This window comes from Natrix helvetica (genome assembly GCF_964273705.1).
Source record: "Natrix helvetica genome assembly, chromosome: 2".
NCBI classification, from domain to species: Eukaryota; Metazoa; Chordata; class Lepidosauria; order Squamata; family Natricidae; genus Natrix; species Natrix helvetica.
Genome location: NC_138552.1, coordinates 138,899,614 through 138,915,122, shown reverse-complemented (window position 1 = coordinate 138,915,122; position 15,509 = coordinate 138,899,614). Strand labels below are relative to the sequence as shown.

Here is a 15,509-nt window from a genome sequence, read left to right as displayed (position 1 = left end):
GGGTTCAGCATCGAGACGGCATTGATCGCATTGGTTGATGATCTCTGGCGGGCCCGGGACAGGGGTTGTTCCTCTGTCATGGTCCTATTAGACCTCTCGGCGGCTTCCGATATCATCGACCATGGTATCCTATTGCGACGACTCGGGGGGTTGGGAGTGGGGGGCACTGTTTTGCGGTTCTCCTCCTACCTGTTGGATCGATCGCAGTTCGTGTTGACTGAAGGACAGAAATCGACCCCGAGGCGCCTCACTTGTGGGGTGCCCCAGGGTCAGTTCTCTCACCCCTCCTGTTCAACATATACATGAAACCGCTGGGCGAGATCATCTGTGTTTTTTGGGTATGGTATCATCAATACACTGATGATACCCAACTTTTCATCTCTACCCCAAACCACCCAAACTATGCCCTCGATGTGATGTTCTGATGCCTGGAGGCTGTACGGATCTGGATGGGGACGAACAGGCTCAAGCTCAATCCCTCCAAGACTGAGTGGCTGTGGTTCCCGTCATCCCGATTTGTGCATCTTGTACCATCTTTGATGATAGGGGGAGAAATTTTAGCCCCCTCAGAGAGGGCCCGCAATCTGGGAGTCCTCCTGGATACGCGGCTTAGTTTAGAAGAACACCTGACGGCCGTGACCAGGAGGCCTTTTACCAGGTTCGCCTGGTATGCCAGTTGCGCCCCTTCCTAGATCGGGATGCCCTGTGCACAGTCACTCATCCTTTCTCGCCTGGACTACTGTAACGCTCTCTACATGGGGCTGCCCTTGAAGAGCACCAAGAGGCTTCAGCTGGTCCAGAATGCGGCTGCGCAGTTTGTCATGGAGGTACCTAGGTGCTCCCATGTTACACCCCTTTTAGGCGGCCTGCACTGGTTGCCGGTTGTTTTCTGGGTGCGATTCAAGGTATTAATTATGATCTTTAAAGCGCTCCCTGGCTTAGGCCCAGGGTACTTGCGAGACCACCTACTGCCACCGGTAGCCTCCCACCGTCCAGTACGATCCCAGAGAGTTGGCCTCCTCAGGGTGCTGTCGGCCAGGCAGTGTTGGTTGGCGACCCCCGGGGGAGAGCCTTCTCTGTGGGAGCACCTTCCCTTTGGGATGAGCTGCCCCCGGAGCTTCGCATAATTCCCAACCTGCGGACCTTCTGGCTTTTCCAGCAAGTTGGCTTTTCCAGCAAGCCAGCCTGGCCTGAATAAAATAAATTATTAATTTTAATTGTAAATTTTAATTTAATTTTTTAAATCTCATTGTAAATGTCTATTGGTTTTTTGGATATTCTATTTAATCTTTCTTTTAACTTTTGTAATATGCGTTTTTATGTACGCTTTCCTGAGTCCTTTGGGAGAAGGGCAGCATATAAATCCAATAAACCTCAAACCTCAAACCTTTATACTTTTCACATGTTTCATAATGTCTGAATCGCCCAACTCAGATTAGGTGTTGGTTGTACCTACTGAGAACCTAAAGCACTCTAAGATTCAGTTGAAGTAGCTCATTCTAGACTATGTGATCAAGCTCATGGATTGTCAAGGCCAACAGTAACTTAATTACCTTGAAACAACTCATTTCATTTAATTACACAGCTAAGGGGAAGAGCTAGGAAGCACAATTATGTAAGCTCTCTGCTGATTAGATTTACCAGAGTTTTCAAAAACTTAACAGCAGCCGTGTAGGTTTGAAGACACATCAATTTCTATTGCACCGTTTCCTGATATAAACCAAGATTCAGTCCCCTTGAGCTATGATCTGTTCTATGAAAAAAAAACAAAAGAAAATATGCAGTGTCTTCTTCAAACTAGAACCTACAAGATGCATTCCCAGACAGTATGGGTTGCAAATTGTGGGCATTGCAGTCTCAACAACAGCTGGGCAATGGCTATAGTACTGGCGGTTAGCTCCAAATAGCGAACAACAGGAATAAAAAAATACACTTCCTAGGAGATTCTGACTGAAATGGTATTGATAATATTACATAGAATGCTCTGCAAATGTAAATCATTCTAAAGTGCATGACAGAACTAGTTTAGCTTCTGGTTATATAAGAAAGAAGATCCCAGCAATACTTCAAACAGAAAAACAATCCTGAAACCAAACCGGTTACTTGCAATGTTTGGATTACAAGATTCCCCCCCCCCCAAAAAAAATGTTATCCATCCTGATATAAGCTAATATTATTTTAATTGTTGGTTGCAGCTGAATGCATGATTTATAAATGGATGGATGGTGATGGCAAAGAAAATTTTCCCAAGCTGAGTGGAGAGCTAAGGTGGTTGGAGAAGACTTTTCTTGGATTCTTAACTTCAAGCAGTGCTGGTGCCTCTTCTCTGCAAAGGATCTCTTCCTCCATCACATAGTGGCAAATATTCTTTGGAACATAGCCAAGTAGTTAATTCTTAATTTCATTGTCTAATTAATAGACCTCTAGTTAAAGAGCTACCAAGATGGACTTTGTCCTGCACATATAGCAAAGTCTTCATTCCTTGCCTGAGGCTAGACATAGAGAGCTTAAATATTTTTGACTGCAATAGCCAAAAACTGAATGGGTAAATGTGGGAATAAATAATTCCCCCCCTTCTTTCTCTGGCAATTCCTCTGTGAATACCCCATCTTATTTTTCCACTTAAACTTGTCTTAGATAGTCAAGTTCTTTAACCTCAGTAATACTGTAAAACACTTTAATAATTCAAGATGGTGAGCATTTTGCTCTGGCCAACTTATTAAAAGACCTCTCAGCTATTATAGCTATGACAGTCCCTCTGCTATTAATTCATTACTCATCTCTTTACTCATTAATTCAGAGCTGGATGTCCAATGATGAAAGAGAGTGGGAAATGCAATTCAGCTAAAACTGGAAGGGCTTAGATTTCCTGTCTCTGCATAGTTAGGATTGATTTTCTTCTCACACCAGTTCTTAATTAGCCAGTTTTGTCTGTTTACCTTGTCCTGTGCCATATTTTAATTGAGATGAACATCATGTGTGTTGGAAGCTCCCCCCCTCCTTCTGCTTATGCAAGGAATATCAGTAAGAGAAATGTTGAACTGATAGCTCATTGTAGCTGCTAGCTCCTGGGATACAAGTTTAGGGCATATTTCATTCAAAACACTAACACAGATTATATGGCTTCACAGAGGAGAGCTAGATTGGTGTAATGATTGAGATTCCTGGGCTAGAATCCAAGAGATCATGAGTTCAAGTCCAGTCTTGGGCACAAAGCCCAAGAGAAGTGACCTTGGGCCAGGCACGCTCTCTCCACCCAAGGAAGGAGGCAATAGTAAGCCACTTCTGAAAAAGTTTGTCCCGAAAACTAAATGGCCTTGTTCAGACAGTTGCTAGGAGTCATGACTGACTTGAAGGCACATAAAAAAAATATAACCAGAAACTGCCCCAGTAACCTAATCATTTTTCACAATTTAATAGGATTAGTTAATATTCCTCTAGATCAAAATAACACACAGCTAGTTTACTTAATCAATAAATTCTTTAACATGGAGAAATCAGATTTAGCCATAGTCAAGATATGCAAGTAATGCAAATGCCAGTCCTTGTGTGATGAACATTTATGTATGGTAAGTTGTTGTTGGTTACAGCTAATGAGGCAGGATCTTTTCTACATACTATAGAAGAGCAATGCCAAGAAGTAGGAGTGTGAATCAGATATTTACCTTAAGTCCTAAAGCATAACATTCGGAAAACATACCTTCTGCTAAACTCAGGCTGTCCAGGTCAATACACAGAGTGAGAGATCAAGGTGTGAATTATAAAGTGTAATTGTCTAAAGCTTTGCATATGGATTAGAGAGGTTTTAAACTATTCATCAGCAGTAGAGGGATTTTTTTTAGTTATTATTAAACGACATATTGTACATCTCCAAATGGCATAGCAATGTTAATTCTTTGTGGCTACATAATTCTACATAAAGATGCAAAAGTCTAACTATAGAACATCTACAACAAAACCATTCTGCTACTGTAAACACATAGACTCCTGTATTGATTTCTACATCTCTATGTACGTATCTACCCATTCTAGGAGCGACATATTTGTGGAGAAATATCATTGGGCACATTGCCAGGGGTGGAGGAAGATAAGGAATTGAGAAGTCATAGGGAGTAAAATGGCTGTGCCAACTGAAGAAAAATCACTTCTTTAGAAGTATATAACTGTTGGCAGAATGCCTGTTCATTTGTCCACAGCCATAAAATGACTAAAAGGTATTTTCTTTGGCTTTTGGGAGAAAGTATTTCTATCAAATGGGTCTGTAAATCAATTACATTCTACATGGCAATCTGTGTTTTGATCATTTCCATTTTCTCTTTTGAATTACCAGCCAATCTCTCTGGTGATGCAATTGTTTGAACTGCTACTTTTAAAGCAGATTTTGCCCATATTCCACAATTCCTCCAGAATAGTATCTTATTCCTTTATTTTGGAGAAAGAAACTGCCATGACCATTTCACCATCCCATAATCACATGGAGATATCTCTAAATACCTCCCCAGTCTGTAGTGGGTGGTGCTTCTTCACAGTCGCTTAAGCCAATTATGCTGGCTGGTCCTCTGCATACATACCGTCTGCTGTTTAAGAAAGTAAAGCCCTAGAGTTCATGAGTCACTATCTGCAAAGGAGAAAAGAACTTTTACACTGGAAATCTTCTCCAAGAACAGTCTGGTTGCTAAAAGGAGGCTGGCAAGCAACATCACAGATTCAAGTGTGACAAATAACCACAGGAAGGTAAGGTAAGGGCTGGTGCAGGTAGGCTAGTATACATGACAAATTCTCCTAATGTTTAATTGGAAACAAACTTCACCGGTAAAGTGTATGCCTTTTCACCTAACTTTGGTCATAGCAAACTTTCAGTTCCTACATTGATTTGGTTACAAATGAAAACCAATTCCATGTATCCAGGTCCTGATTAAAATTAATCTATGGAATTGTTGAATTATTATGATCGTAATTAATACAATTCAGGTGAGATTATGATATTACATGGGGGATGATGTGTCAATAGTTGATGGAAGTTAGAAAGGATTGTCAGATGGGTGATGATGTTTTGGGAGATACATTAACAGGTAAGTTGACTTACCACTGAGTACGGTATCTAAGATGACTGTGCTCTGAGATATTTTCTAAAATACAAATTTCTACAGGCTGCCATATATTGATTCCTTGGTCCTTATCACTGCTGCAATTTAATGTAAACAGTCAGTTAGCATATTAGTTATATGGCAACTGTTCTTATGGTTTTCCCACAAAGTTTTGAAAAACTATCATTACTAAAAATGGGGGTCAATCAGTTTCACCCAGTAATATTCTTATGAAAGTGTGAACTTTCAAACCATACATTATAATATTAATCAACAGCCAATAGCTACAGTTACAGATTGACAAGCTTTGGTGTGTTGTCTAAAGTCCTTTCCGAGGTGATAAATATGCTTGTTATTACATTTTCTCTTCCTTTAGAAAGTCTGGTCTTGCTTTGTACAAACATGGAAAGCAACTCTGAAGAGCCTTCTCATTGCAAGGTAAATTTAAACGTAACATTATTCTTTCTCAGAAATACTAAGCACAATTTAAAAGAAAGACGGTGATAGGCTATTTTTGTTGACTTGTTAGCAGAGAAACAAGCAACACAGGCTGCCATGAAGCCTGACATAGTTTTAAAGACATTTCCATACAGCATTAATCTTGCTGCATATGGAGACATATGGACAATTTGACATCATGTAATTTCTAATGTCATTTTTTTTTTTTGGCTAGATAAATTATTTGTCAGTATGTTTTGTGTTATTCTTAGATCAATTGATTGGGGCAGATACCAAATTCATTGCAGAATCCTTATGGACTTTTCTAAAACTTGGGGTGAATGTCTCACACTCATCTAATGTGGCCTCCATTGTATTCAAGGATATTGTTTGTATATAGTATACGTGATTGTGATCTTGGAAGAGTAAGTTGAAGATGTCTCGCTCTGCACCCACACTTCTTTTCATGGAATGCTTAAAGGCAGCAGTGAGGAATGACTCAAAGGTGTTGTGCATTGAAGTTGGATTGCAGCTTCAATACACAAGTATTGTGTATTCCATACTGGATTCCTTATTTGTTGTGGAGCACTGGAATTTAGCATCGCAAAGGATGTAATTCTTGAACGTTCAGCAGGCCTCCTTATATTTATTTTTCTACCGGTTTTATATTGTGGATGTAATTTGATTTTGTGATTAATTTACTTATTTATTAGATGTTTACTCCACCTTTATTTTTGTCAACTGATAGTGTTCAGACTCAGTGCTCATTCCTCCCATTTTCCCACAACAACAATCCTTAGAGATGGGTTGGGCTGAGAGAGAGTAACTGGCCCAAAGTTACTCAGCTGGCTTTCATGGCCAAGGTACGGTTAGAATTCATAAGCTTTTGGTTTCTGGGCAAGGTTCTTAGCCACTACACCAAACTGGCTCTGTGGTCTTCCTCTGAATAAACAACTGGATGGGCTTATTTATATGAATCTGGGATTTCTTGCATGAACTCTGGAAGTTGTAGTAGAAAATATACCCATTACCAAGAATATTAAAGAAGCTCATGGTTGGATAGGGCAAAACACAATGATAAATGAAGCATGATTAATACACCCATTTTTGCTGTCCACATCTGCCTCCCAGATTCCTGTATCCATCTCTCTCTAAGTTCTGCTTCCAGCTATGATGGAGGCAATCCTCAGAAGTCCCAGCCAACTATAAAAGTTGTAGTGCAATATGTTCGGCAGATTCCAGGTTGAGGAAAGTTGTTTTTGAGAATTTAGGAGTTCCTCCATGACCAGAGACTACAGAAACTGACTGTGGTCATACTTTCATCGTAGACACAGTGGACACACGAGCAACTGAATTCCATTGTCTTCCGTTTGGGAGGGATGCTGTCCATCTTTTCTCAGAATTTTCAAATATATCCAAGAGGTGTCGGTCATTGTTAAGAAGTAATAGAAGACTTCAGTGTAGCATACACAAGGATTATCATGGCACCTGCTCCAGTTATAACAGAAATCTTCCCAGCCTTTTCCTTTATGTACAATGGCTCTTTTTAATTTTCAGCAAAAAGCAGCAAATGGGAATTGTGTTGCTCCACCCGTCTCCAAAGAGCAGAAGAATTTTGATATGCTCTATACAATCGAAGATGCGCCTCCATGGTATCTCTGCATCCTCCTGGGATTTCAGGTATATTAAACTGAGTTAGCTCCTTCTGGGCTCCTTTGCTATTCTCCCTGGCTTGTTTAAATTAACAAATATTTGGCATGGTGATTGTTTCTCCACCCACAATAACAGAGTGACTCTTTACAAGTATTTATAGGTGTTACTGCGTGTGTTCCCTCATCAATGGAGCCATTGTTGAAAAGGTACAAGATGTACCTTGACTATGAGTCTTATACTGAATGGTGATTGCATCTTACTTCTATTGTTCATTTATCTCTGCAATATTAGCATGTATAGAACTTTGCATCTCAATCTCATTTTGGGACTATGCTTTCGTACATCTATTTCAGATGCACTTTTTAGAAATTGAAAAATTTATAGCGAGAGGAAAAATAGGCTGGGCCACCCTTACAAAGCCACCAAGACTATGATCTCATCTGTTGTCTCAGTGCCAATAATGGAGCTGCAACAAGAATGAACACAACTTTGTGTGTCCCATTCTCTACATAGGATAGGGGTTTCCTGGTGGTCTGTGTCCCAAATAAGTCGTGCATATTTCAGTGCTTTGCTCTGATTATGGAACAAAAAGAGCCTTCCCCCCCTTGGCAGAAATAATTCAAGGTGAGACAGGAAGCAAGAGATTTGGTAGCTGAGGGAAGGAGACAAGGAAAGGAAAAGATGGAAAAACAGGAGCAAAGGAAACCAGAGGAATATGAAGCCCTCAGACACAGAAGGAGGCAGCTGACAGGTGGGAAGGATGACACTTGGAAAATCATGGGGATGGAGGAAGCTGGTGGGATTTGTTACATCAGAATATTGGGAAGTCAACTGAGGGCAGAGAGGAAAGATGCTAGGAAAATTAGAGTGGAGGGGAAGGAAATGCTGAATAAAGCATTGTGTGATATTTTGTGTTGATTGCAGATGGTGGCAATTGATATACAGAGTCCAGATTTCATTTAATCTGAATCAGGCTCAATCACAATATTTCATTTTTGGTTTTGCTGGAGAGTAGCTGACCTGAAACAATTGAGCATGATGGTTTATTCTGGATTCTAAACAAAATAGTTCCACCATTCGGTGAATCCCTTTAATGCTCACTGTCACTGTAACATGTAGTACATGAATATTTTAACAGAATAACCATTTCAGACAAATGTTGTTCAAACTCTTCTTAAAGACTTCCAGTGTTGGAGCATTCACAACTTCTGGAGGCAAGTTGTTCCACTGATTAATTGTTCTAACTGTCAGGAAATTTCTCCTTAGCTCTGGGTTGTTTCTCTCCTTGATTAGTTTCCATCCATTGTTTCTTGTCCTGTCTTCAGGTGCTTTGGAGAATAAGTTGACTCTCTTTTCTTTGTGGCAATGCTTTAGATATTGAAAAACTGCTATCATGCCGTTTTAGGACCAAAAGGTAACATTTGGTCATTGAAAAAAACAATTCTTGCCTCTAAGGTTTTTTTAAAAAAAGATTTCAACAAATCTCAGAATATGCCAACCATGATGAGCCCTTTGTTTTTGCATGTCATTGGTCCCATTTTGGATGCACTCTTACAGTCCCTCACCACTGAATTCACAGTTTAAAGAAATGTCACAGAACTCTCAGGAAATGTGTTTGACTAATATTTCACAGGGAAAGGATAAGCTCCATTTGAGGAAATTACTATCCATATTAGAACAACAGATTATGGCTTCAGTTGTATAGAATTTCAGCATTTCTACATAACCGATGAATGTACAGCTGCATCCCAAAGCAGTGATGCCTGTGTGTCAGTTTGGAGACATCGTCTGATCTTACGCTCATTTGACATATCCTCCACCCTAATCTTTCCTCCAGCACTACTTGACGTGTTTCAGTGGCACCATCGCCGTTCCCTTCCTTCTGGCTGAGTCTCTCTGTGTAGGGAAGGACCAGTATACCATCAGTCAACTTATTGGCACCATCTTCAGCTGTGTGGGCATCACCACCCTCATCCAAACCACTGTGGGCATTAGGTATGGCTCATCTGGTTTGCTCCTTGGTGAATGTCACAGAGAAGAGATCATTATGAGGGGGAAGCTGTTAAGATGTTTAAATTTAGTAGCTGGAACAGTGGGGTTGTACAATGAGCCAGAACACACAGTTATAGTTGATTGATTGGAGAGTGCTGGCTCCTGAGGCAATCTGCACTGTGATTGGATGCTGTGGGTGTGGAGGGGGAATTTTCCTTTTTTCCCGCCTTTTTCTTCTGTGTGTCCTGCGTGCTCCGTGATTTACCTCATGATACTCCTGCTTGCCTGACTACCTTGTTTGCTGTATATACAGATGCAAAATATATCTATTTTGATAAAACTTACAAATTTGTGTTTGCCTATCTAGTTTGCTGCATCACTAGATGTAAAATATATTTATTTATACCAAATTACAAGTTTGTGTTTGCCTGACTATCCAGTTTGCTGTATAACTAGATGTAAAATATATTTATTTGTATAAAACGACAAAGTTGTGTCAGTCTGACTTCCTTTGGGCACCTGCTGGGCAATTCCCTGACAGCAGCACTGAATCCATGCACTTTTTTCCCCCTTCCGTAAGGCAGGCTTCCTCTGTTTCAAGCCAGTGCTCTGGCATTCCTGGTTCCTGCCAAATCCATCTTGGCCCTGGAAAAATGGAAATGTCCTCCAGAAGGTAATGAAACTTGGACAGCCTGTAAGTTGACAGGAGCTAGAATAGAAATATCTTCAGAAGCCTTTAACTGAGTGAAGGAAGTCAGTAGCTTTCCAAAGAGTAATACAGGTAGTCCTCAACTTCCATCCGTTTGTTTAGTGACCATTCAAGGTTACAATGGCACTGAAAAAAAAGGACATGGCTGTTTTTCACACTTATGACCATTGCATGGTCACGTGATCAAAGTTACCCCGTGTCAACTTTGTTGTTTCAATTTATATTACTACCGGTTCGCTTGTGCACGCTCGCTTGCGCGACGCTTTTGCACATGGGCAGAAGTGGACAGGCGGGTGGACAGAACATCCCGCCACCATCATCACTATCAGTTCACCCGATCCAGGGCGAACCGGCAGAAACCCATGTCTGTCCTGGGATCATGTAATAATAATAATAATACTTTAATTTATAGACCGCACCCTTTCCTAAACAGGACTCGGGGCGGTGTACAGTCATATTAAAAACAATGTGAATACAAAAATATAGATATACATAGATAAATAGACGGAGGAGGTAGGATATGCACTGTACAATAATAGATTAAGATTCGAATAAAAAATTAAAATACCCTTAAAAACTACCCCAAAATAAGATGTTTGCCAGGAGGTTGAAAGTGGGACTATAAATCAGCTAAGCCAGCTAATTGGAACAGGTGGGTCTTAAGTTTCTGTCGGAAGGAGCGGAGGTCGGTAGTAGTTCTGATATCGGGGGATCACCTTTTGCAACCTTCTGACAAGCGAAGTCAGTGGGGAAGCCAGATTCACTTAACAACTATGGCAGGAAAAGCTATAAAATGGGGCAAAACTCACTTAACAACTGTCTTGCTTAGCAACAGAAATTTTGGGCTCAATTGTGGTCGTAAGTGAAGGACTACTTGCATATGTTATGTGATGGGACTATAAACAAGAATCAGAATTTCGCAGCCAGACATCGACATATCTTAGTGTAGTCAAGGTTGAGAAACATTGTGGTAGACAAATTGCTTGCCTTCCAGATTTTCTGATTAGAAGTCCTATTATTCTTTACCCTTGATTTTGGAAACTACAGCATGTAGGAGTCCAAAATGCATACATTCAAAGCCATCTTGGGGTCTGGATACAGACTTTTGGGTTAAGCAATATTATGTAGACTGTAAAAAGCAAGTAAATTATAAGCCAAAGATATTAAATGCGTACAATTTTAAAAAGGAACAGAGATTTAGTTCATAGAAACAATTCACCATAGCTTTCCATAGCTTTCTATTTGTAGAGTGCATCCTTGCATCCACCATGGTCACACACTTTCTTATATTAGTTTTCTTTCTTTTTTACTGTCATAAACTCCATTTAATAAATACATTCTTCTTCTTCTTCTTCTTCTTCTTCTCCTCCTCCTCCTCCTCCTCCTCCTCCTCCTCCTCCTCCTCCTCCTCCTCCTCCTCCTCCTCCTCCTCCTCCTCCTCCTCCTCCTTCTCAACCCATTCATTCATTCCTACATTTATAAGTTAAGGTAGGCATTTCTTTTACCCTGGTCCCTCTGTTTTCCTTTCAGTTTACATCCAATCATCAGCCTCTTCACCTTAACCCAAGCTTTTTCTATTTTACCACACATATTTCTTAAAGACCCCATCCTCATTGCATTCAATTTATTTTGTTTCTCCTGGTATACACAACTGTCATTTCTGTATAACAAAATTGGGAGAAGCACACATTTATACATAACTTTAAACAAATGTTTATTCCTCAACACATAGTACCTACCACCATAATATCAATAAATGGGATGGAGGGCGAAGAAATATATTGCCCCGTGTCCACTATTCTCTCTGGGATTCAGGCTGTTCTGAAATGGAATTACCTTCCTCCGGAAAGAGAAACTTTATTGTATCGTTGTGCTCTTTAACCCCAATTTCTTACTTAATTCATGCAGACCAAATCTATGGCAATTGGACATTACCACTGAGCACATCTCACATATGGCAACCAAGAATGAGAGAAGTAAGTTTGACCCCAGCCTTCCCAGATGTACATCCAGCCACATTTCTCAGGAAATCAGGCATCAGTTGGAAATAGTGAACAGGAGGAATTCTTTATAGCCTATAGGGAATTTCTGCTTATAAATGCAGTCACCAAATGTTCTTTATTATAAGGGACAACCCTTCAATTCAGAAAGCTGTACTTTATACAGTATTTATTTCATTTAGTTATTTGTTTTCTTGGTTTTGTGCTTGAATCTTCCCTTGTAATACAAAGTCATAAACATATTTTTAATCCTTAGGAGCCTCTTTCAGATTTGCCTCTTTTCCAAGTTTGTCTTTTATTTATTCCAATAAAATATAATTATTGCACTTATAAGTAATTTTCCATACCCATTGAGGGAAGTGTGTATCAGATTTTAACTTTTTCCATTTCTTCTTTGTTAGGCAAGATAAAGCAATTAAAATGTGATATTTACTAAGATTTCAAATATGTCCCAGAGATGCTTTTTCAAAAGGCAACTGGACTTTGTTTTTCTTTGAAGACGTTTCACTTCTTATTCAAGAAGCTTTTTCAGTTCTGACTGTCTGCTTCTCTTGGATGAGAAGCAAAATATCTTCAAGGAAAAACAAAGTCCAGTTGCCTTTTGAAAAAGCACCTCTGGGACAACCATGACCTGGATCAGTGATGGCGAACCTATGGCACGCGTGCCGCAGGTGGCACGCGGAGCCATTTGTCAGGGCACGTGAGGCGCTGCCCTGTCAGCTGGCCAGCACGCATGCGCGCGCTGGCCAGCTGAGTTCACCCCTTTTTAAAGCCATTTTTCGCCCTCCCCAGGCTCCAGAGGCTTTATAGGAGCCTGGGGAGGGCGAAAACAGCCTCCCCCCCCGACACCCTCTGGTGACTTCCGGTTCGCTTGGAGGGTCATTTTGAGAACTCCGAAGGTGTCAGGGAAGCCTCCGAACGGTCCCTGAAGCCTTCAGAGTGTTTGCTCGGAGGATTGTTTTGAGCGCTCCGAAGGCTCCAGGAACTGTCCAGAGGCTTCCCTGACGCCTCCGGAGGCCGTCCGGGGGGGGGGGAGGCTGTTTTCGCTTTCCCCAGGCTCCTATAAAGCCTCTGGGGCCTGGGGAGGGTGAAAAAAGCATGTAAAAATGGGGGGGTCACGCCTGTAGTGCGCGCATGCACACTGGGGGTCGCACATTGCATTATGGGTGCGGCACGCCCACACACGACCCCCCCCTGTGCTCCCCCCACTTATGGCACGCAAGCCAAAAAGGGTTCACTATCGCTGACCTGGATAATTGAGAATCTCCAAAGACAAGATTTCAAATAATTGCTTGAACTCTGCTCTATTATGAGGCATTGAGTTTATTTAGGATGTTTTTGGAGGAACTAAGGTATACAAGGTTAGGGTTAAGATTAGGTTGGCAAGAAGTTTCCTGGAAGTTTCTATTTTGTTTGGATTTTTTGGGGGGGCAGTGCGGAAGGGGAGGAAACTTTGTTGGTAGGCACTGATGCAACAAGTATCAGGGAATCCCTATGTGCATCTCATCAAAATACCTTTCATTGGTGTCAGAGTGGTGGGGCTTAAAATTTAGATTAGTCAGTGGTAGAAGTTAATTTGATTTTAAAGATGAAAATAGATGCTTTAACTACTTTGAGGCATCCGTTCCCTCTTTAAATCAACCAAACCCTGACTCTCTGTGTTAGAGCGCGGCCCTTAGAGTGCTATGCAAATCCTAGTGTAGCCTTCAAGTAGAAGAATCTTTGGATTAGACTTACTAGTTTTGCATTTATTGCTCAAACCTGGCTGACAAGAAAGTATACTGGGTGATTGCAGGACCCCGATATGGAGGCTAAGCTGGGGGGATTCATGTATCTTAAGTTCAGGGCTTGCTGGAAGACTTCCTATGGCTCTTTGCTACCCTAATGGATTAAGGTTGAAGTGAATAAGGGCAGGTTGGAACCCAATTTGTACAAAAGTGTACTTTTATAAAGGGTTATAACCCAACCCAAACCAGAGGTGGGTTCGTACCAGTTTGGACCGGTTCGGCGGAGTAGGTAGTAACTCGGCCACTCACGCACCTGAACTGGTTCTATTGTCAGCGGCATCATCTTTATTTTTGGTTCTGCGCATGCGCAGGACAATCTCCATTGCAGAAATATAATTTTTCCCCCTTTTATAAAGTTCTGCACACGCGCAGACCTTTTTAGGTGTAATTGTGCATCCACGTGGAGTGCGTGTTGGGGTGTGTGTGAGCAAAGCGCACATTTGTGCACAAATGTTTTTGCGTGTCAAACCGGCAGTAATGCCAGGAGCAACCCACCCCTGACCCAAGCCAATTGGGCACATAAATATGAAAAGTCAAGAAAGTTACCTACATGCTTGCAAAAAAGCAAGCTTTTTTTGTCCTAAACTACAGTTATTCATCTCTCAAGCAGTGACAATGAAGAATATCATAAAATGCATGCATTCTTCTAAAGAATTCTGTCTTTTTAAAAAGTAAGTTGCATCTTTCCATAGGGGGGCAGAGAGAGGAAGAGGACAACTGAGTGGCTGCATTGGCTTCCCTAGTCTGCTAGTTCAGTTGCTCACAGCTTATAGCCAACATTGAAGCATCTGTTTTCTCTCCCTTCTTCCTCTTAAGCCAGGCTTCTGGAAATCAGTCAATCTGTGAAATGTCTAATCTCTTTAGATAGAGGACTATCCTTCCTAAATTAGGATTATTACAAATATTGTGAGTGAAATACAGCCATGCTTGTCTTGCTGAAACACTGTATTTGCAATGCCTCTTGATTCAACTTAATTCATCCTTTTCTGGTTTCTGCCCTAGATCCAAGGAGCCATCATCATTTCCAGCCTGGTGGAAGTGACAATTGGATTGCTGGGCATTCCTGGGGCCTTGCTCAGCTACATTGGGCCCCTTACAGTCACACCCACTGTCTCCTTAATAGGACTCTCAGTCTTCCAAGCAGCAGGAGATAGAGCTGGATCACACTGGGGCATTGCTGCATTGTAGGTGCTCCTTTTTCAGTACAGCAGATTTTCAGACTGATGCAAGAGTGGAGCAAAAGCTGTAGAGTTACAGAACTACTGTAGGATCTCAGAGGAGTGAACTGCAGAGATACAAACTGGCCCGTTGGCCAGATGCTCTCATCTCCTCACTCAACTGCCAGACCAAGCCAAATGAAGCAGAGAGTGAAGTTCAGGATGGTTGGTTGCCAGTGGCTCAAATCTTCAGAAAGACTCTGCTTGTGCACACTTATGACTGTAAGTGTGCATGATAAGTAGAATAGGACAGTGGCATGGTGAAAACATTATGAATCTCTTGATCTCCATTCCTAAGGGGTTTGTAGCTCTGCAGTTCTGCTATATATTAATTTATGACCAAAGAAAGGCCACATGATTTTACAAATTAAGGAACAACCCACATATGAGTGCTGGTGGCTGAATTAATGGTTAAGGGATCATGAGTAGAATATATAAAGTCGATATTATGAACCTTTCAGTTGCCACATTCATTCTCTGTGATTCTGACTGACTTCAGAGAAGTTTGCTTTATGGGCTTAAATTGGAACCTCGCATTTTATACTTACCCGTTGGTTCACTATGGTTCTGTCACTCTAGAGAGGCAAGGAAGCATTGACAGTTATCTGATTCTGCCCAAGTCCAAC

At 41.3% G+C, this 15,509-nt stretch overlaps 1 protein-coding gene across 2 annotated transcripts in view; it reads left to right on the top strand.

Moving 5' to 3' along the window:
* Positions 1–15,509, top strand: part of SLC23A1 (solute carrier family 23 member 1) — a 33,485-nt gene that overhangs the window by 4,288 nt on the left and 13,688 nt on the right. Inside the window, exons 1-7 of one of the 2 annotated variants that reach the window (XM_081944568.1) lie at positions 4,460–4,734; positions 5,464–5,525; positions 7,083–7,205; positions 9,016–9,173; positions 9,755–9,843; positions 11,788–11,855; positions 14,669–14,850. In XM_081944568.1, the coding sequence (XP_081800694.1) occupies positions 5,490–5,525; positions 7,083–7,205; positions 9,016–9,173; positions 9,755–9,843; positions 11,788–11,855; positions 14,669–14,850 (656 nt within the window). In that variant the 5' untranslated portion in view covers positions 4,460–4,734; positions 5,464–5,489. Of the gene's footprint in view, positions 1–4,459; positions 4,735–5,463; positions 5,526–7,082; positions 7,206–9,015; positions 9,174–9,754; positions 9,844–11,787; positions 11,856–14,668; positions 14,851–15,509 lie in introns of those variants that run through there. The other variant, XM_081944569.1, reaches the window with a different exon arrangement.